A 23053-nucleotide genomic window follows, 5' to 3' on the forward strand; every position below is an offset into this window, starting at 1 on the left:
TTAAACATGCTGCCAGCTCATGAAGGGAACAATATTCCCTGTCATCAAACACCAAAGCATGACATTTCAACAAGAAATGTTGGTCACTAGCAGTTTCAAATGTGCATGCAGTCTCAAATAACTTCACAATATGTAGGGAACCCACCTATTAAATCCACACCATGGGACCTTTGCCTCTTTGGGTATGTCACTGAGCTGCATGGCTGACTTTGGACAGAAAATGCAAGTGGAGAGATTCAAGGATGTTCTCAGCAACACATTTTGGTAAATGACAAAATTGTGTCTAGGTGGAAGATGTGTTACCTAACTGAATTAGGTAACTGAGTTAACTACATCAAACCTCTGAGTTTAAAAGCAGCAAACTTGAACCTTTCCCATGAGCTCAAAGTGTTGAACTTGCTGTTAAACTACCATTGCAAAATAGCAATCCCTAGTACTATGTATCATATACAAGAGATTTATATCTTTATTTGCCACAATTATTTGTATTCATATCTGATTCTTAAGAAATTATCACCCTGAGCAAACCATAAGGCTTCACTATCCAGGAGGTAGCAGGCCAGATAGAATCCCAGACAGTCTGTATCCTGGTACAGAGGGTGAAGTCAGATCCAGCTGCAGACATCAACAAAGCTGTTTATCTGGATTTTTTATTGTTATTGCTTTGTCTTGTAGCAGAGAGCTCTGAAACCTCCACTGAGACCATGGATTCTTGGGACCAACGACTAGAGATTATCCAAACACACAGAAAAGGAGTGACATTGAGGCAAGAAACAATCTCAAGAAAGAAGATGGACAACTGAAAGGAAGAGAAAAGCATTATCTCAATGTAACAAAAGCAGACCTGAGGTATAGGCAGACTCCCAACTTCCCCAGAGTGGAAGCACACAAAAGTTAATTGTATCTCAAGTCTCTTTCCAATAACTTAACATCCAGACTGATTCTTTCTTAAAGTGAAATCAAGAAGTATGAATCTCAGCGTAGCACTACCAGAACAATGACAAATTTTCTGGATAACAATGACTGATAATTGCTCCTGCCACTTGTTATAGAATTACTAGAAGTCTTACAGCTACAGTTATACCCAGCATCACAGCAGCACAGTGCACCTCTGCAAAAAAATCAGACACTTTGATTATAATTTCTGGCAAACAAGCAGCTGAATTAGCAAAAGCCCATCACTGTTAGCACTTCTGGCTAAACCCTACCATCTAAGTTCAACCAAAAGTACTGAAGACACGGGAAACAACCCATTAAATTTTCTGAAAGTGGCCCCTCCAGAAGTGCTGGATCCCAGCATGCAATCCGATTGTTGCCTATCAGTTGTGATAGACAACTCAATATCAAGGGTTACTACCTTTCAGGTGTCTCACATAAATTAAAAATTGGAAAAAATTGGTTTTGGAAGATTAGTATCATTAATTACCCTGCTCTCACGATGAATGACCATCCTGATGGACATTGGTGACAAGTCCTGTCCATCAGGTGTCTGTACTGGGATCAGTGTTACTTAATCTCTTCATTAATGACAGGAACAAAGGGATCGAGGGCACCCTCAGCACATTTACAGATGACACCAAGCTGAATGGTGGGGCTGACACATCTGAAGGACAGGAGAGCATCCAGAGGGACCTGGACAAGCTCGAGAATTGGGCCTGCAGGAATCTCATGTGGATCAACAAGATCAAGTGCAAGGTGCTGCACCTGGGCCAGGGCAATCCCTGGTACCTATCCAGTCTGGGGAAGGGACAGACCTAGGGCAGATCTGCTGAGAAGGACTTGAGGGTGCTGCTGGAGGAGAGGCTGGACCTGACCCAGCAAAGTGGGCTTGCAGCCCAGAAAGCCTGGGCTTGTATCCTGGGCTGCATCCAAAGCAGCGTGGCCAGCAGGGCCAGGGAGGTGATCCTGCCCCTCTCCTCTGCTCTGGTGAGACCCCACCTCACTGCTGCCTCCAGCTCTGGGGTCCCAGCACAGGAAGGACCTGTTGCAGCAGGTCTTGAGGAGAGCCACCAAGTAAATTGGAGGGATGGAGCACCTCTCCTATGTGGAAAGGCTGGAAGAATTGGGACTGTTCAGCCTGGAAAAGAGCAGGGTGATCTAACTGCAGCCTTCCACTACCTAAAGGGAGCCTACAAGAAAGCTGGAGATGGACTTAAAAGAGCAAGGGGGAATGGTTTAAACTGAAAGAGGGCAGGTTTAAATGAGATAATAGTAAGAAATTCTTTGCTTTGAGGGTGGTAAGGGACTAGAACATGTTGCCCAGAGAAGTTTTGGATGCCCCATCCCTGGAAGTATTCACAGCCAGGCTGATTGGGGCCTTTGAGCAACCTGGTCCAGTGGAAGGTGTTCCTGTCCATGGCAGAGGGCTTGGAACTTGATGGTCTTTAAAGTGCATTCCAACCCATTTTATGTTTCTATGATTCTCTGATTCCAAGATATGTGAGTGATCATAGCATCACTACCATATTCTGACTTCATGAAATTACAAATTCAAAATTAGTAGACACATGTTGGTACAGAGCAAGATATCACTGATAAACCAGGTAGCTGATGTCAAATTTGTTTCTATGAAAATGTTTATTCTGTAATTTGGGAAAGAAATACAAAACTGTCAGTCCCAAGCTACAACATATTGCAGATTTGAAATACCCATCTCTTTCCTCCTTTTCTTAATACAACCCCAAGGTATCCTAGGTTCCTCAACCTTCTTTCCAACTTAACTTGTGTCTCCCTGCCTCTCCCTCATCTTCTTTTTCTTTTCTTTTCTTTTCTTTTCTTTTCTTTTCTTTTCTTTTCTTTTCTTTTCTTTTCTTTTCTTTTCTTTTCTTTTCTTTTCTTTTCTTTTCTTTTCTTTTCTTTTCTTTTCTTTTCTTTTCTTTTCTTTTCTTTTCTTTTCTTTTCTTTTTTTCTTTTCTTTTCTCTTTTCTCTTTTTTCTTTTCCTTTCCTTTTTTTTTAGTCTAATGAATATCCCACATTCAGGAGCAGGGGGGTTTTTCTGGGGGTGAGCTGCTGCTTCTGCAAGTGCACACTTGTGCTCAGCAACACTCTGTGAACAGTGTCATTTGCTTGTGTAGCTGTGAAGACATGATTGCATCTATTTCAGTTTGAGATTTCATTGTGCGTGCCTTTATAAAGCACACTGAGGCAGACACCTGTTTCATATTAAAGTCCACATCCTATAATCCTTAAGGTCATTCAGAACAACCAAAACTGAAGTTTAGTCCAAGACTGTGTCCTGCTGTCACCCCTCCCAAATATAGCACTGATACACTTCCTTGCTTCTTCATATCCATCTTCTGGCTGCCAAGATACAAGATAACACTACTAACTTATCTCTTTCTCATCACTTTGGAAAACTCATTACTTTCTCCAACATCTAAAAAAGAAAGAGCTAGACCAGCCCAGGAGAGTCAAGGCTTAGTTATGTGTTAATCACAGTATTGCGTGGCAATCTTTAATTGTGAAAATAAGATTCATAGTGTAGCCAAATGGGAGTTTCTACACTGGAGGGGAAAAGGCAATAGAGAGCTGGAAATGCTCCTCCCCTCATTCCATCTGTTTCCGAGGATGGATCACACAGTGCAGGATCAAGGCAGAGACTTCTATATTACCTCTACAGGACTTACATGCTCTCTCCACTCCTTTTCCATTGTACCCCAGGGGAGAATCCAGAGAGGAACAGCCAGACATTCCAGGTGGTGGGATCAGTGCTAGGAGTGGCCAACCAGGCCCATGACAACAAAGCAGCAGTAAAAGAAGACTGCCTTAAAGCATGCTTCCTCATCCCAAATGACACTATGCAGCCTATGAGCTTATGCACCTGTGTGGTTTAAATTAAAAGCTGGAGCCAAGTTTTCTAATGCTAACTCCCATATATATGATAGACAGATGCACAGCCACACACACACCAGGAAGACCTGCACACACTGCCTGGGGACCAAAGAGTTATCCCTACACACCAGTGTGTGGTACTGGGGAAGAACTACAGAAAAGTGCCAAGGAGTTTTCCCAGCCAAGAGCAGCTGCTGATTTAGCAAAGCAGGGACCTTTACACATTCTGATTAGGGTTTCTACTGTACAGTGAACTCTTTGGCCTCCATTATTCACCCTTCTCCTCACCTGCTAAGGCTTTAGATGTACTTGCCTCAAATGTCAACATCCTTTACTCCTTTTTCTTTCCATTTAATCCGTTCTTTTTAGCTCCATTCTTCACCTACCCAAATAAGCAGAGATGCCACCTTTAATTAAAGACAAAAACACACAAACACACACCGTTCCCTCAGGCACTGAGGCTGCACAGATTAATATGTACATGCACATAACCTCCAATATGTCAGGCTGGAGATGACAAGGCTGGACAGACGCAGGGGACATGGCACCCTGCCTATAAACCCTGAGACTAACAAAACAGATCTACTTTCTTTAAATCTCATCTCACTCCTCTCTGCTTACTCTGTTAGGAAGGTAATCTCCTGGCTCAGGGCATTTCTATGAACTCCATCATACAGCTCCTGTGGTAACAGGGGCCTTTCATAAACAGAGGGGGAATTCTTCTTATGAGTAAAAAGATTAAAGCAAATTCCAAGTACTCAAAGCCAATTCTGGAGCTTCAAAAAAGATCCAAAATTCTGAGACTGAATTAACATAGCAAATTGCTTTGAAAAATAATAATGTGGATTACTACCATCAGGTTAGGAACTCTAAGATGTGATTGAGCTTTCGTTTCCAAGTCCTCTGCTACAAACAAGCAGAGGACTTGGTAATGAAAGCTAACCAACCTTTTTTTTAAATCAGACCAGATCTCTTACATGGATCTATCTTTTAGTGAGAAGGTATGGGGCAGCCAAAGAGTAGTCAGATAATACTATGAAATTATTATTTTCTGAGAATTCAAATGAACTGAGTTGTGCACTTCCTTCTTCAGTCAAACTACCCTGTGTTTCCGGATGCTCTTGCTGTACCACCTGAGCCTGCTGAGATCTGTGAAAGCAGCTCTGCCAAGCCTCAAGTGTCTGAACCTAATGACTCAGACCCTTCTCTTCACAGTCTTGAGGCTGGCTTACACTCTGAGGATTTCTAAACCTTTGTGTTTTCTACTTGCCTTCTAATTTATTTATTATCACACTGAAAATAAATGTTCACCTCCTTCTGATTTGTGCGCTTAACCATCTCCAGTTCAAGCCCAAAGGGAAACAGACACATAAATAAGCAAGTGCCAGGTCTGCTACCAGAGGATCCATCACTTTTCATTACCCAGTTCTCAGTGTGAAGAAGTGCTATTTTACGCTTGTTCTGTACTAGACCTATAGTCAGCTGCAGCACTCACAGCCTACTTCCAGACTCCCATCCCAGCTAATTCCAGCCTTCTCCTAACATCTTGCTCCTGTCATATACTCCTCCTCTTCTGATCCCCACAGCACTGCCTGTAATAGCCTCTGAGTCCAACTTCTTGTGCCTTAAGGGACGGGTACTTTCTTATAGTTTCCCCCTTACTTGTGTCCTTTCCCCTTTCCTGCTGTCCCTCACAATGCCATGACTGCACTCTCATCCTCTCTCTTCATTTCTTTTCTCCCATAGCAACTAAGCAACCACAGCTTTTCTAGTGAATAGCCTTGCCAGCACAAGGCAAAATGCTAACTATTTTGCAGACTTTTCTCACTAATCTAGTGGTTACCTTCTGAGGGCATTTAAAACGCTTTAGCTAACATGAAGCTTACATTTAATGCAATAAAATAAAATAAAGATGTTATCAAAGAATCTCAGCTTCACTGATGGCAGTTTATGATAATTTACATTCAAAAGGTACTGCTTCTTGTGGAAGGAAATGTGCTGTAGCCTCAACAGCCATAATACTATTTGAGAAATGAAAGATTCCCAAAGGAAAGATAGTGATCTCAAAAGTTATGCAGGAGGGATCTGAAGAAAGTGGCACACTGCTGCACAGGTCTGAAAACCCAGTCAGAATCACTGACTGAGCTGGAACCTTTGCCACTGCTGTCTGTGTCCATCAATGAAACACGAAGGGTCTGGGAACCACTTCCACTTGAGGAAATACCCAGGATGGGTTCAAGGGAGCTCCCTGTTGGTCAGCTCCAGAATCCAACACCGGCTTCCAGGCTCTCTCCACTCCCTCCTGCCCACAGCTACAAAACCTGGTTTACAATAGCAACCAGCTTCCCACCCAGTCCTCACTCCTAAAGTCAAGGAGTAGCACCATCGGACATATCAAATACCAGCTGTGTTTGGACAACCAAATCCCCTCCTGGGAAACAACAGCACAGCTTCAGTGCTGTCACCACACACCCAGGACAGTGCAGACATACCCTCTGCCACGACTGCACAGTGCTTTGTATCTCTGAACACTCACTGCAGTTTATCCTCTCAGCAATTTTCATGAACTGAGCATGACATTTGCACTGAACAACACTGCATTTTCCTTACAATTTTCTAGGAAGCTCACCTTAAACAGAAATGCAATTTATTATCTTAAGAATGGCTCCTTAACTCAGCTTGATTTGGCTAAGATTTTATTTTATTAAGAATATGATTATAATGCCTGGAATGAGGAAAAACTGCACATGTTCCTAAAATATTACAGCTTGAACTCTGATGTCAGAGTCTATGTCTATGTAATAAGTCAGAAATAGATGTAATAAATATCCATGTAACCACCGTGATTTAAACATCTGGAAGGTAAGTAAAGTTGAAAGCCTTAATGAAAAATACAGTATGAGATAAAGAATCATATATTATAACTTTATAAACTGTTATGAATTCAGCTGGGAAGAACCATAATACTATAGGGCATGATTTGAACTGTCTCTAGAGAACAAACTCTAGCAGTACTTTTCAGGCTTACAACATAAAACAAAACATATTTTGGGAACTAATAAAAATAGGATGCTGACAGCCCTGACATGCAGCTCTCCTAAGGATATTTTGCTAACAAATAAGAAAGACTTAACTTCACAGTATAAAAAACTTTCAGACTGTTAGATTCTGAAAAAATATGGAACTGCATTGGGTTTGTGTGACAAGGTTTTGGTAGCTGGGGATCTACAGAGTGACTCCTGTGAGAAGTTGCTCAAAGTCTTCCCCATGTCCAACAGAGCCAATGCCAGCTGCCTTCCAAGATGGACCCATCACTCGCCAAGGCCAAGCCCATCAGTGTTAGTCATTGTTAGTGCTGCTGGGATAATCATGGAATCATAACGCATTAAGGTTGGAAAAGACCTCCAAGATCACTGAGTCCAACCTTACACCAAATATCACTCTGTCAATTAAACCCTACCACTAAGTGCCACACCCAGTCCTTTCTTGTACACTTCCAGGGACACAACTCAACCACTTCCCTGGGCAGCTCACTCCAATGCTTAACCACCCTTTGCATGAAGAAATTCTTCCTGATGTCCAGCCTGAACTTCCCATGGTACAGCTTGACACCATCTCTCCTGTCGCTGATTGCCCGGGAGGAGAGCCCAACCCCCACCTGGCTGCAAACTTCTTTCAGGCAGATTTAGAGAGGGATAAGATCACCCTTGATCCTCCTTTCCTCCAGGCTGAACACTCCAGGTCCTTCAGCTGCCCCTCATAGGACTTGTGCTCCAGATCCTTCACCAGCTCTGTTGCCCTTCTCTGGACTCACTCCAGCACCTCAATGTCCCTCTTGTAGTGAGTGGCCCAGAGCTGGACACAGGACTCAAGGTGTGGCCTCACCAGTGCCAAGTACAGGGATACAATCACTGCCCTGGCCCTGCTGGCCACACTATTGCTGATACAGGCCAGGATGCCATTGGCTTTCTTGGCCACCTGGGCACAGCTGGCTCGTGTTCAGCCACTGTCACCCAGCAGCTCCAGGTCCTTTTCCCTGGGTTGCTTCACAGCCACTCTGCCCCCAGCCTGTAGCACAGCCTGGGGCTGTTGTGACCCAAGAGCAGGACCCAGCTCCTGGCCTCATGTTGAGGCTCCTACAGTAGGCTCTGGCCCATGGATCCAGCCTGTCCAGATCCTTCCTGCCCTCCAGCAGATCAGCACACCCACCCACCTTGGCATTGGCTGTAAACTTACTGAGGGTGCACTCAATCCCTCATCCAGATAAAGACATTAAACAGGACTGGCCCCAATACTGAGTCCTGGAGAACACCGCTAGTGACCTGCCATCAGCTGGATGTGACTCCATTCACCACAACTCTCTGAGCCCGTTCCTGCCAATTTTAACCCAGATAAGAGGTCACCTCTCTAAGCCATGGGCTTAGACAGACATTAGCTAATGTCCTCTGCCATCTTCTCCAGAGGAAGTCAGTGTCAATGGCTTTACTGAAGTCCATGTAGACTACATCCACATTCTTTCCTTCATCCACTAGGCAGGTCACCTGGTCATTAAAGGAGACCAGGTTGGTCATGCAGGACCTGCCTTTCCTAATCCCAGGCTGGCGGGGCCTGATCCCCTGGTTGTCCTACATGCACTGCATGATGGCACTCAAGATGATCTGGTCCACACTGGAGCAGGGGAAGACTGTGAGGAGTTCTCCCCTGAAAAAGAAGGAATGGCAGAGACAACATGTGATAAACTGACTGCAGCCCCCATTTCCCATCCCTATGCTGCTCTGAGGGAGAAGATAGAGAAAATCAGGAGTGAAGTTGAGCCCAGTAAGAAGGGAAGAGTGGGGGAAGGTGTTTTAAGATTTGGTTTTATTTATCATTATCCTACTCTGATTCTGACTGGCAGTAAGTTAAATTAATTTCCTCAAGCTGAGTCTGTTTTGCACATGACAGTAACTGTTCAGTGATCTCCCCTCGCCCTTATCTGGGCCCATGAGCCTTTCATTATATTTTCTCTCCCCTGCCCACCTGAGGAAGGGAGCAACAGAGCAGCTTTGGTAGCAATCCAGCATCCAGCCACAGTGAACCCAGCAGAGCACACAGCAATAAAAGCTTTCCTGTACTCTCTGTAGCCTCAACTTTAGCCTGGAGGAAAATGTACTTTTCCTTCAGGGAAAACACTTTTAATTTTCTTGTTCATTCAGTTCTTGGCCTCTGACAAAGGAGTCAAAAGGGTGGCAGTTGCCAAAGTCACTTATTGATTTTCTTGGTTTATTTATGAAATCCAGACATACAAGTGCCTGTCTTCGAATTTTAACACCTGGTATTTCACACCATTAAGTATATTGTCAGGAGGACTACTTCCTTTCCACCCCTGCAACTTCCACATAACTAGTGAGCTGCCCTCACAGAAAGTTCATCAAACTTTGGCTTTCATAGAAAGCTTTCAAATTTAGGTCTTCTTCACTAGAGCTGTATGTGAAAGTTACCTGCCTTTTCTACTTTAAATAAGGCTTTCTTCGGTGGTCTTAGTCTACCAGTACACAGGAAGGAAAGCTTTGTATTAAGATGAAATGTAATAGGAAGCAAAGATAAAAGTAAAAAGGTACAATATGAGATCAACAGGAAGTTTCAAGGCTAATCCCAGTACAATGCATTGCAGTAATCTAAACAGAATGAGACAAAAACCATGAATCACTCTGTCCAGGTCTTGGTTTCAGAGAAATATGGCAAACACTTATGCAGGCAGAAAAAAACACACAAACATAAATGTTTCAAGGATAGAGCTGAAAGCACTCCCACACTACAAACCCTGTAAAAAACTAAGAGGGCAAACCCCCTTTATAACAAGGAGCATTCCTGTTGCTGCTGTTCTCCTCAAGGCTCTTCCCTCATATTGTTCATGTCATTAATTTTACTTTACATCACCGAAATCTCAGGTTTTTCCCTTTGATCCCATACAGAGCAAAAACCAAGAAAGAAAGAATCAGATCACCTTGGCTGAATGGAAGATAGAGCATTGTCTCACCATCCATGTAACCAGAACTCCCCAGCTCCTTTTCTACATGAACTGCTTAAACCTGGTCAGACAGGGACAAGCTCAGAACTTGAAACAGGCCCACCAGAAAAAGGGAGGTTACAAGTGAACAAACCTGTATAATCCTGAACTGATCAGTTGACTCCCAAGAACTAGAAAGAACTTGATAGAACTTGAGTGGATAATTGTTTGAAAAATACCTTTTTAAGGGGTGACGTTTTGTTTTAAGTTAATGAAGAAAGATATAAAAACCCTTTGCAAGATAAATAATGAAAATATTTTGCTTGAAAAAGTGAGAGCTTTTTAATTTAAAAACAACAATCAATATAATATCGTTTAAAAACATGAAATACAAGAATCAAAATATATTAGTGAGGTTCTATATTCTTAGAATAGATTTCTCATCAAAAAATCAATATCTAATTTTGCTCTGAAATACAAGAAAAATGTACTGTGCATTTAATCTCATAAGGAATTTACACACTTTTTACATATACACTAGCAGAATCAATTGATATAATTCTGCAATTTCCACCTTTGAGTAAATACAGTTCCTTTCTGTGAGAATATTGAAAAACAGCTTCTTGGAGAAACAAAAGGAAAACCATATACACTATCAGACTGTAGGAAGTTAGGGGTATGCAGAACACAAAATAATTTAAAAATACAGATACACTTCCAAACAGTGATAAATAAAGTGGGGTGTTTTTTTGTTTGTTTGGGGTTTATGTTTGTTTGGTCTTCTTTTAATTTTTTTTTCAGAAAAGCAGGTAGCCATGCCTTGGTTTCACTTCTCTTAGGTTTACTTTCTATGTAAGGTTTGGAGTGTAACTGAACAATTACTGGAAGCATTTGAGTAAAATGTGCTTCGGTCTGCAAAACGCAAGATTTACACAGGGGTATCCCATTTCAACAGACTGAAGAACTCTTTGGTTTTACTTCAGTTAACAGATGTGCTTCCAGTGAGACTTGTTCTAGTCAGAGAGTCACCACAGTTATTCAAACTCAGCAGAGACACAGGACCACAGAAATATGTTTTGCTGGTCCATTGTAGCAACAGTCTCACTCGTCCTTAAGATACGACTGCAAGAAAATTGTCCAATTTTCAGCTTTTCAACAACTTTCACCAACGTACTCCACATGTTTACAGCAACACTAAGCAACATAATGTTGCAATTAAAGTCCATAAAGCAACTTGTACATATTTCTGTACAGCCTAGTTCCATATTCTTAGGCACAAGCACATATACACATATAAAACTTCTTTTAATTCTCATCCATAAAATGCAAACCCATTACCCTGACACTTTGCAGGTAGCATCCTGGGCCAAAATCAATAGAGTTAACCTAGGGCCCTCATAAATTCTGTCCTTTCTTCTAAACTGCCTCAGCTCATGCTCCATGTGCTCCATCAAACAGCTGCCTTCCTGTTCCATGTCTATAGCTAAAAACACATGACCAGCAGAACACTAAACTGTACAGCTGAAGTTTGTCATGCAATGTCAAACTTTCTGCAATAAATAACAGTACCAAGGAGACTTATCACTAAAATTAACTAAAATACTTATAGCTTTTTCACATTATTTTACCGCTCAAGCTTTCATTTTTCATATACATCTGTGCAGTATCATTTAATCAGTACAAAATTTATTCTCCTGATGTCAAATGTCAAAATGATTCTAAAGTTAAGACTACAAATAGGCAAAAGTGCAATTACTTTACTTTGAATATAACTTCATATACAAGGCTAATTAAAAATGTAGAGAATAAGGAATATAAATTAAAAAATACTCTGCTTTCTTAGAATTTGCAAGTGCTAAAGAAATTGTGCAAAGAAACTGATGAGAAAGCTCAGACAGTTATTATATGTGGTTTTGCATAAATCTTGATGCTTTTTCCAAGACCAATGGAATCACTAAAAGAAAACAGTTACACTAAAAAATCATGGCACAAAACACAAGTAAACATATTCAATCATCCAGCTCCCAGACTGGCCTTTTCTTACATAAACTCCTTCATTGTAATTTCTTGCAAAATCCTATTAGTAAATATTTAATCTTTAACATGATTAATAACCACAGATGTAAGCAGTTCACAGTGAAAACTTTGGATAGTTTGTATAGTGTAGGACCACAGATTTTCTAAGTATCTGGAAAGAGAAGACAGAATGATGTATCAATAGAAGGATTACATCATCCTAGTTTATGGATATGATTTTGAACCCTTCACAATATATTCAAAGACTTTAAAATTAATATATATTTTACAAAAATGCAGGCAAAATCTTCATGAGCAGTGGCTACAAGATTCTTAGTGCTCGCTAGGCTCACAGTCCAAAGAAAGTTCAAAAAAATGTATGCTCTTTTATTAGACCTGCTAGAATAAGATGTAGACAGAGTTTTGGATACATAAAGACTTTGATCAATTCAGAGTATGCAGTATTGGTAACTTAGAGAAACACTTGAGAAGACACTTCACACCTAGGTCGTTCAAGCGTGTGAAGACTTCCATTAGCAATTTTCAGAATAAACAGAGTGCTCTGCTTCTTGCTAAAAGTAGTACCCTTTTTCCCTGCAATATAATAGTACTTACACTAAAATAATGTTGTTGGGCTGTTCTCCTTTCATGACCAATGTCCCAGTAAATTTCACATAATGAAGTTTGAAAAGTAACTCTCAATTAAGGATCTTCAAATAACTGTATTCTGAAACAAGGCATTTAAACAAGCATTCTAGAAATTCACGAGAAGTTAGTGTTTATCTAAAGCCCAAAATACACAGAAAATTATTTTTGGTTACACCTCAGATCCTCAATATTTGAAACAGTTAATTTGCTAAATCACCACAGTCATGACTAAGAAGTGTAGCTCTATCTGCTGGGCTCATCCCTGATCAAAAAGCAACTCTCAGGGCATATACTGATCTTCAGTGACTCCAGGAGGCCTTAAAATAGGAAAGACAGATGAAAACATTAGGAGATTTCTAACACTATGTTTTTATTACAAATATCTGAAAAAACTCCATATACAGACAGGTACATTCCCTTATCTTCAATAGTATGAACAGTGCTTACCATAGGCAAAGTGTACAAAGTCCTAACTTTGAAAATGAGACACACAAAATGTGAAAAAACTCTGAAATTTTTACCTAAATAGGTGTTCTAAATCAATCCAGAACTGTCTGGAAAAAGCTACTCATCATGCTGTCTCTTCATACCTCTGAAGTGGCAACTGTATGAATGGTTTTGTGTGTTATTATTCTGAAAATTGCAACTAGCTCTTCTTGCCTCTGTAACAGTGCCAGAAAATATATTTGGAACATGGCTTTCTTGCTTAAAAGTCTCTGGACACAAGTATCTGACATGCAATCAAATTTTGAAGATGATTACTTCAGTTCTAAGTACAAAGAACTACAACGCTATCCTATCAATTGTCTTATCTAAGAAACCATTAAATCAGGCTCATAGTTGTATTATTTTCTGCTGCTGCTGCTGCTTGTTGTGAATATCAAAAGTAAGTCTGACTAAAATTTACTGTCTAGATTCCCAAACTAAGCTACACTATAAACATTGCATAATATTTTACCCTATCTGTGAAGTATAAAATAAGGGATAAAACAACAATAATTCTTGACAGATGTAGATATCTGATAAGGTATCTGTGTCCTTACAGATCTACTACCTGGATTTGACTGAGGCAAATCATACAGAGGTGTAAATCTGGCGAGGTGTAAATAATTCCAGTAATTGTAAATTTATGCAAGTATTTTCAAAAAGCAGAATGATACCACTCACTCTGTGTTTGTAACTGATGACATAAGATTTTTTTACATGTTTTATCATTGCTGGGAACTGAATTCAGACTATAGGCACGGAAGCTTTTTCCCCTAAAACATAATTGCATGCTAACATCTATTAATTAAAACTGATAGGCCCAGGGGAGTAGACAAATGCAGCAGCCACCAGTGGATAGAGCGAAGGAGAAGGTAAAATGAGCTAGAAATTATAATTGGCTCTAACTATTGGCAACCCAAAACAGAATTTCAGTTTTGTCATTTTCCACCTTCAATAATGCCTGCATTTCAACAAGCTTGAATACAGGGGCAGCAGTATTTTTAAATAGCCTTTTCTTAAGGCATTAATCTCAAGTCTTAAAATGCTTAGTAACCACTTGATGAAGGAAGCACACTACGTCTTTGTGAGATGCTTTCCTACCCAAGGATGCAAAAGATTCTTTGTATGAGTCTTCAGAAATAAAAGGGTATTGACAAGACTGAGAATTTCAAATCTCTCTTAATACTGTTCTCCCTCTGCTATCTTCCAGAAAAATAAACATCAGGATAGTACCCTCCCCCTCTAAGAAGAAGCCTTTTCTACATAATTCCTTTTAAGATAAGGTTTATAACAACTCTACTTTTAGAAGTTCCTGCCCAGAGATCATGTTTTTTTCACAGAGTCTTTGTCTTCACCCTTCTGCAGGGCACAGATAATGCCCTGAATTTGAAGAATGACAGACTTAGTTAGAAAGTACTTCTGCAATGTCAGACAAAGCTGGCAATGAAGCTCTGGCAGAATCTTGCATCAAGTGGAGAATCATGTGGGAAGACGCATGCGCAGCAATAACGCCCTGTGCATTCCAATAAAACCACTTCAACTGGGGCCAGAAAAGAGCTCTGGACAACAGTTTGCACCTCAGACATTCCGAAAGCTCAACATTTGCCCATCTGAAGCCAGTGTCTAAAAGATGGTAGGAATGTTTATTGCTGTCTGTCATCCCCTATCACCTCCCATTCTTCTGTAGCTTTTAAGAAATGCCTATCAATCTGCTATTGTCTGCTGACAGTCTCCTGCTCCTCCTCAGCAGTGAGATGGCTGCCCAGTAGATCAGTCAATGACTGCCTCATAATTGCCTTGCTAGTGACTGTGTTCAATTCTGAGAATGTTTTGAATCCTCAGTCTCCTTACAAAAATCAGTCCACCCTCAAGTGAAAAAATCACTATGAATTCTCTGAAATACCCTCAAAGTCATGAAAACAGTCCTTGAAATTCTGACGATCACCACAAGTTGTCTTCTTGATCAAAACACATTTATGGCCATACCTGCCCTCTCAGACTGATGAAAACCTGAGGCTTCAAATGTTGTTAAATTTCTTCTGATGCTTCCATTGGCCAAAAGGCCACAACAGTTTCTGCACTGTTCAAATTCTCTCTTGTCCTCTCTGAGCAAAGGCCTTGGGCAGTAAAGAGGAAAGGGTGAGGAGCAGTGACCAAGGCAATCCTTTCTCTGAATGATTTGAGAACATGTTTAGATACTGGTCTCTCTTGTAAGCCTGAAAACATCCAGCATAAGTCTTGCACAAGGAGAAAAATCCCAGGGGGCCAACCAGCTGGAAAGAAGAGAGAGAAGCAGAGAAGCAACTGAGAATTCCTGGTCAACACCAAACTGAACATGAGCCAGCAACACACACTTCCAGCAAAGGAGGCCAATGCCATCCTGGGCTGCCCTGGAAAAGCATCATCAGCAGACTGAAAGTGATGATCTTTGCTTTCTGCCACATCTGGATGATAAATCTACTTCTGGGCTCCTCAGTATAAGAAAGACGTGCTGGAGCCAGTGCAGCAAGGAGCTATAAATACAGACAAGGGATGGGAGCACATCACATGAGGAAAGGCTGAGAGAGTGGGGCTGTCCAGCCTGAGGAAAGACTACCCAGAAGAATTTTTACACGTGTAAATTCCTAGTGGGGAGGACTAAAGCAGACAGAGCCAAAGTCTTCCCAGACTTGCCCAGTGACTGGACAAGAAGCAACGGACACAAACTGAAACCTGGAAAGTTCCATCTGAATTATTACTGTGAAGGTAGCTGAACACTGGAAAAGACTGTCCAGAGAGTTTGTGGAGTCTCCATCCTTGGAGACACTCCAAAGCCACCTGCACTTGGTCCTGGGCTACCTGCTGCAGGTGGCCCTGCACTCAGTAGGGGGCTGTACCAGACAATCTCCAGAAGTAAAATCGTTTCATGGTGGATTTGTACACTCAGGTGTCAGGATCAGAGTTGGCACTGCCAGGAAGAGGTTCAAGGTAATATTTGAACAGTCTTTCTGGGTGATTTGAGGAGCTTAAAATACCCATGCACACAGCAAGCAACCTGCACTCTGCTCCCTACAACACCATAGGGTCTGAAACATGGCAGTTCCAAACTGCTTTAAGTACAAAGGAAGAAATAAAGGCTCTCAAGCAGAAGCCTCCATTCCTCCTGCTCCACTGCAGTGAAAGTGAGATTCATGCAAGCCATGGAAAGAATAAATAAGAGCGAGGCTGAATCAGAGGAGAGAGTCTTGGTATTGTTTATCTATTTCATCCTTCAATTCCTTGGTGCCAAATGCACAACTAGTTCTCAGAACTCTCAATTCCTCCATTGTTTCTCAGTAGAATTAAAGATAGGCTTTCGACCTTTCAATCTAAAGATAAGATAAAGCCAGACTTCCTCAAGATGGCCCCTTCACTCTCACTTTTATTTCTGGAAAGTGGCCCAGTTTCAACAGAGAGGAAGAATTATCCTACTTCTTCCTTCCCTGCTGTTTATGGAAGGGCAATTACTACCAGGGACTTACAGCATCCAGGCTAAGAAGGTCTTGGAACCATACTTCCTCCTGTTGCCCATAGGTACTGTACAAAATGAGGATGGCAGCCCCTTTGAGCAGTATTCAATGTTTTCTGACATGTTAGGTGTGGTGCAAGAGCTAGAAAGGGACAAGGAAAGACACCATCTCCAGAAAACTGCTTGAGAACACAAGCCTCCTGGTCATTGGTTAATCTTCAGTTACACAGTAGTGAAGGGTGGAAGCTTCCAGGTGCCCCAAGGGAATTACAGAGAAGTTACTTTGCAAACCCTGAAACAGATATTCTCATCAACTGCAAGTGATCAGGATTTGGCAGCCCTGTAAGATGAGCAGCTGCAATATCCCTGTTGATTCTAGAGATATGACTTCTATTAAAATTATGCTTGTGTACCACACTAGGTGGTCAAAATAGGGTATTAGCATCAATTTTCCCCTAATTATTAACTGATATGAAAAATCCTGAGATAACTTTTAAAATGGGAAGATTTCAAGTATGTGCTACCCCTCTACTGAAGCTACTCAATTAGAGTTACAAAACTACAAAACTACTAAACTCCTGTGTCTTAGTTAATTTTCGTACTACTGCCTCAGACTACAATCTCACAGCCTTCTTATGTCCCATCAGAAGCTTAGTAAGAGCTTTTATCCCTCTTAAGTTTGCTCCAGCAAATGAATGCCACAGTAACTAGGAACCACTTCCTAATTACTGGCCAAAATTTGAACAGAACTGGAACTCAACTAGCTGTGTTCTCAGCTGCCATAGTTTCCACTTAGTACTTGCCTAACCCAATGAGCTAAGGCACACAACTACATATAAGCAAACTTCATCTTAAGTACACACATAAATATAATTCTGTGATTTCTCTGTGATTGCAGTTTGCTGTACATATCTGTGTTTTTTTCAGTTCAAGGCACCTTATACTCACAAGCAAAATAGTTGTCTCAGGCTATCTAGTGCTTAAATGTACACTCTAAATCTTCAAACATTTTTTTCTTTCAATTTTACACACACATACACTTTTGCAAATGATGGTTTGTTTTGCTCTTCAGTCTCATTGAAAACTTACCCTTTCATGCTTCTTCACAATTTTTTAGTCACGTCAGTCACCTGTTGGGCAATATCTGGACTACAGGCTAGACATCAGCCACTCAACATGAAACTCCTCCCTTCCAGCTACAGGAGTATCTCCCAAGTAAAACAGGAAAAAATGCCTCCCATGTGAATTAGTCTGCAGAGGAGGCCATTTTACTACTGCTCTATGCAAACATTTATTCATACAAAGAAAGTGAAAGCTTGGGTGTCTAATGCCAAGTACCATTCGAAGAGATATTAGAGACTATAGTCCTCAAAGATATGCACAAAATCTGGCAAAGTCAGTGTGAAACAGGGAAACAGGAGTGGATGAGAGTTGAGCATACCATGTTAAAACCCCATCTACCCAATGGACTGCTCTCCATGCAGTTTTCAAAGGTGTGGCAAATAGGAAAGTGATGCTCTCCTGAAGCTCCAAGATGAGATAGAGGAGGACCTGCTTCCTACTCCCAGACTGTGAGACTGCACTGAAGAAGTTTCAGTTTCTACTTAGTGCCTGGCAAGCATCTAAGTGTTTATGTGGATTTGAATCTTTGGTGCCATGCAACAGACTGGGATCACAGTTCACTGAATGAAGGCACAGACATGGTCCCAGGAATACCTGGTGACACTGACCCTGTTTCAGAAGGAATGCAGAACTTGCCTTTGAATGTGAAGGCAATTTCAAGGCAATCAGTTAATGGCAAAGTGTTCCTCAAGCCAAGGAACACCTGTTCATAAATCATGCCAAAGAAGGAACTTTCACAAAAGCCCAAACTGCTCAATGCATTACTCCATGGTATTCAACAAGTCATAGGACAGAGCAAAGAGTTCCCCTTCCACAAACACCACCCACAGCAGTGTGAAATCTGATATCAGAAGTGTGCGGGGAAGACAAGGTCCCTGCCGCTGACCAGGTGTGCCTAGAAAAAGCAAGCCACTGTGGCCAGTATAAGATGTACATCTTTATCCTAGGGGGATGACAAGCTCTGTTAGCCCCACACAGCTGAAGGAAACTCAGCAGACCAGCAAACTGACAGACAGGGCAAGTTCCTGGAAAGGAGTGAGCAGGTGGTCTCAGAGGGAAGGATGTGTTCGTAATGCTCCAGTGCAGGCAGTGAAAGCAGCTGAGTGCCCACAGTCCTGAGCCCTGTAGGGCGCCCTGCTCGCGGCTGGCACGCTGCAGTACGCGCTGATGTCAGCATGAACTGGCAGAGAGGGCTTACAAGGAGGCTTTTAGCTCAGTCAGAAACAGGGATCAGGAAGACAGAGAGGTACAGACCCAAAGGAGAGGGACACAGCCTCTTTACCGATCACCCTAGCTGCTTCCACTTCTCCTGAAATCCATATAGTCCACTCACACAAGGACTTCAAATTCCCCTGGATCCACAATTTTATAACCACTCTATGAAGAATATAGTCATTTAACCACTATTTCTTCCTATTGTTTTCTGCTATGGGGAGCGCTGGAAAGGAAAATTACAAGTACTGTTTTAGAAACTTTCATTGCTATCAGGACATCCAGAACAGGAGAGAAATGCTGCACCCTTTTTAGCCCTTATGATTCATGAGACAGCACATATCCGGCCTCTGATCAGCTCAGGATTGAAGGTAGCCTAGTTTGCAGCACTGATTCTCAGCTTCACTTTCAGGGAAAATTACAGATTTGCATGTGGGTGTTACAGATGGAAACATTTCTCCACCAGGTGGTTTTAATGAAAACTGGTGGCAGTTTTGTTGAGACATTTGGATAATCAGAAAATCTTTTAACAAAGATAATAGGAAGGGGTGGTGGTGATATCTGACTTTTATAATATAGCTGTGTCATCTGATAGCACCACTGTATATTTGTAACAACTCATTATAAAATTATGGAAGCAAATTCTTGTCAAAATTCCAGTCTTAAAAAGAGTTACTCCATGGAAAGGTGCGTAAAACTCTCTAAGAGTTGAATCATAACCCATTTAAAAAATATATGCTGTGACTTGATTTTTACAAACTAACTATATAGCTAAAGTGAGTATACAGGTTTATAAGTTTTCCAATGTATTTTCCCTTCATTTCTGGCTCTTTAAATAAAGACAGAAATCTATTTAAAATCACAATTTCTCAGGCCAATGGAGAGGATACATTTTCATTATTTGAAAGAACTTTTGTAGGGAAATAGACATTGAAATTTGGGTATTACAAACCTTTGAAAATAATATAAAGTAATTTCTAGTTGAATTCACAAAGCACCATTTTCGCCCTCTTCTAAAAATTGTATTTTAAGTGTCCTAAGTTCATTTAGTGAAACTGCTGAAGATTCCCATAATCTCATAGGAAAGGAAGTATCAGTCCAGAATTCAGAAACATCAATGCAAAAGAAAAAAAAAAAAGAAAAAAAAAAGAAAAAGAAGAAACAAAAAGAAAAAGAAAAAAGGGGGGAGCGAAAAAGGAGCAAAATTTATTCTCTACCCAGTGTTAACAAGAATAGGGCTGAGAAAATACCATCTCTACAAATGGAAAGCCGCTGTAGGATTTATAGTATCCCTCTACAACATCATTACAGAACCAGTAATCTTCTTCACAGAATAAAAGCTAAATATTTGTAGAGAAGTAGCTGTGCTGAAGGACGAGGAACAGAATACATATAGTTTAGAGCCTTTGAGCTGCTCCTTTTTTTAATTTTTTTCCGATGAATAGAAACTGAGGAGGGATCCTTCTCTCGTTTCCCCAGTGACTAACACAATGCATTCCCACAGAACATTTCTCATTCCAATCACCCCACCTCCAAGGGTAGCCACACCCCAAGCACAATGAACTGCAACAGCAAACTGAACTCTTCGTCTTGAACTGAGATCCAAGCACCACAGTGCCGGACAGCTCCCAGCCAGTACAGCGCGGGCAGCTGGGCCTCAGCACCCACCACTGCACGGATCTCTAGTAGCCCCTGTACAAATTCAGAGTCAAGAACGGATAGGAAGGGACAGGGACAACACTGTACTAAAACGCTGTCCCAGCTTCACCACGCACAGCCGAAGTCGGGAGCCTGCGGGGGTTGCGTCCCCAGCCGTGGGGACGCGCTGGCACCCGCATGGCTCAAGTGGGTATTTCCGATGCAGCCCAAAGAAACACCCAGATCACGTCACCCCTTCAGCGCATCCCTTCCGAGCACAGGTGCACGCAAGCAGGCGGCAGTGAGGTAAGGATACACCTCCTGTGGCACGGAGGGTCTGCGTGGCGTCAGAGGCTCCAGTCACCTCTCCCACCACCTCCCGCCCGGAGCGAGCAGGCCTGACGGGCTGTCACAAGAGGAGGAACCGTGATTCTCCTCCACAGGCCACGACTCCAATCTGTTTATTCTCATCACTCGCAGTAGGCGATTCAGCAACGTTACGTTTGAAGCCTCCGACTGACGGAGGAGGCTAAAAAATGTGATCACATGCGATGCTTGGCAGGGACGAGGGGGTGAGGGAAAAGGTTCAAAAGAGGCTGTGAGGATCTGGTTTCCAAACATGGCACCTACCCACACCCCGCGTTCCCCGCACCCCTCCCCGTGCCGCCGGCAGCGGGATAAACCCACTCCCCCGCCGTCCCGCCACCACGCACGCACGCCCGCCCGCTGGAATGAGCAGTGCGACTAATTCCATCTATTTCCTAATTACGGACGCCCTGCTGCCCCACAGTGCGGTACTGCCCGCCCTGGAGCCGGCAGCGGGCGGGCCGGGGCCGGCGGCACGGGCGGGCGGAGCGGGGGCCGGGGGTGTGCCGGGCGGGGGCAGCCGCCCCGGCCCCGCGGCGGGCGGCAGCGGGGGCCGAGCCAGGCGGGGGCAGCACGGCCGCCGCGGAGGCTCCCGCACGGAGGGAAACCCCACCCAGCGGCCCCTCCTGGCAGAGGCGGGGTTTTGGGGACCCCAAAGGAATCCCACCTCGCCCCTCACCCCCGTGTCGGGGTTTCCGCCCGCCCTGTGCCGCCGGCTCCCTCGGGGCGGGGAGGGCCGCCGTCCCGCTCCGTCCCGCCGTGCCGGGCTCCCCCGGCGGTGCTGCCTCGGGAGGAGCTGCCCGGGGTGGGGGAGGAGGAAGTTACGGGCCGGGAGCGGAGCGGGTCCGGGGCTCCGCCGCGCCAGCCCCGCCGCGCAGGGCGAAGCCGGCCGGCTCCGGGCACCGGCCGGCTCCCGCTGTGGCAGCGCCCGCTCCGCCCGCCGGCGATCGGTGCATGAATGAGTGCCTGAATGAATGAATGACTAGCGTCTGCTTACTTGAGCATGGCCTCTTCTTTTTCTTCCTCCTCTTTCTGCCGGTCCATCACTGCCATGATGATGTTCCTCTCCTCCTCTGTCAGGTGGCTCAGGTCGGGCAGCTCCTGCATCGGGGGGGGCACCGTGGGCGGGCGAGGGCCGCGGGGCCCCACCGAAGAAGACATTTTCTTGCCGCCTCTCCCTTACACCTTCTACCTTTGCACGGCGAACCCAGCCAGCCTCTCCTCCGCCCCCTTCACAGGGTAGTCCTCCGAGCAGCGGCAGCCGGCAGCTCTCTGGCAGCAGCGGAGGAGGCGGAGACCCAGCCTTTCATGGTTGCTTGCATCCACCCCGGCCCGGTGCTGCCGCTGCTCGCTCCCTTTGTTTCCGCGGCTTCGGGGAGCTCAGGGGCTGCCGCGCCGCCGCCCGCAGCCCATCCTCCCGGCGGTGGGCGTGCGGCGCGGGGGTGCGGTGGCGCGGAGGGCTCCGGATCGCCGCCGGCGGGCTGCGTGCGGGAGCGGGGGGGCGGTGCGCGCCGCCGGCCGGCCGGGAAGGGCGGGTGCTGCCGCCGCGATGCTCCGCCGCTGCGAGCCTGGCGCTGGAGGAGGGAGCGAGCGAGCGAGAGAGGGAGGGAGGGGAGCTCGGTGCCGGTGAGGCGGAGTCCGAGGCGCGGCGCCGCTGCCTCTGCCCCTGCCCGCTCCGGGCACCCGGGCCGGCCGCGCCTCTCTCTCCCCGCCGCTCCCCGGGCTGGCTCAGCGGCCACACGGCCGCGGCGCTGGCCCCGGAACCGCCGCCCTCCTCACGTCCTCCTCCAGGTTTCCTCACCGCAGGTGCTCGCCCCGGTTCCCGCCAGGGCTGCAGGCTCGCCCGAGGCAGGGCCACCCGTGGGAGGCGGGTGCGGGTTTGCTGCGGGGCTGGCCGGGCGCCGGGAAGCCTCGGGCTCCCAGTGCTGCCGGCGCTCCCTCGGGCGTGAGCCGTGCTGGCCCCAGCTGCAGCCCTCTTGCCTTCAGCCAGCGCTGTCACCGCTCGACCCTGCCTTCCTCAGAGTCCCACGCTTCAGCACTTTCTTCATACGCTTCTTAAATCCCGTTAGTGCCACCCTAATGATGCTATGGTCTACACACTCATCCCATGCAGGTGACAAGTGCTCTTATGGATCAGACCCATTTTTTAACTACTGTGACCCACCAAAACTGGCAACGAAACATGTCATGGTGCCGTCTGCTCAACTGAGGGATTAGCGCACAGTGAAACAAAACGTCATGTCCAGAAATCGCTTCC

At 44.3% G+C, this 23053-nt stretch overlaps 1 protein-coding gene across 1 annotated transcript in view; it reads right to left on the reverse strand.

Moving 5' to 3' along the window:
- The window catches only part of RIMS1 (regulating synaptic membrane exocytosis 1), a 307545-nt gene extending 285318 nt beyond the window's left edge, over positions 1-22227 (reverse strand). The window contains 1 exon segment of the mRNA XM_036380202.2: positions 21794-22227. Coding sequence (XP_036236095.1) covers positions 21794-21957 — 164 coding nt within the window. The 5' untranslated portion in view covers positions 21958-22227.
- Between the last annotated feature and the right edge of the window lie 826 nt (positions 22228-23053).

The sequence above is a fragment of the Molothrus ater genome, chromosome 3, assembly GCF_012460135.2.
Source record: "Molothrus ater isolate BHLD 08-10-18 breed brown headed cowbird chromosome 3, BPBGC_Mater_1.1, whole genome shotgun sequence".
NCBI classification, from domain to species: Eukaryota; Metazoa; Chordata; class Aves; order Passeriformes; family Icteridae; genus Molothrus; species Molothrus ater.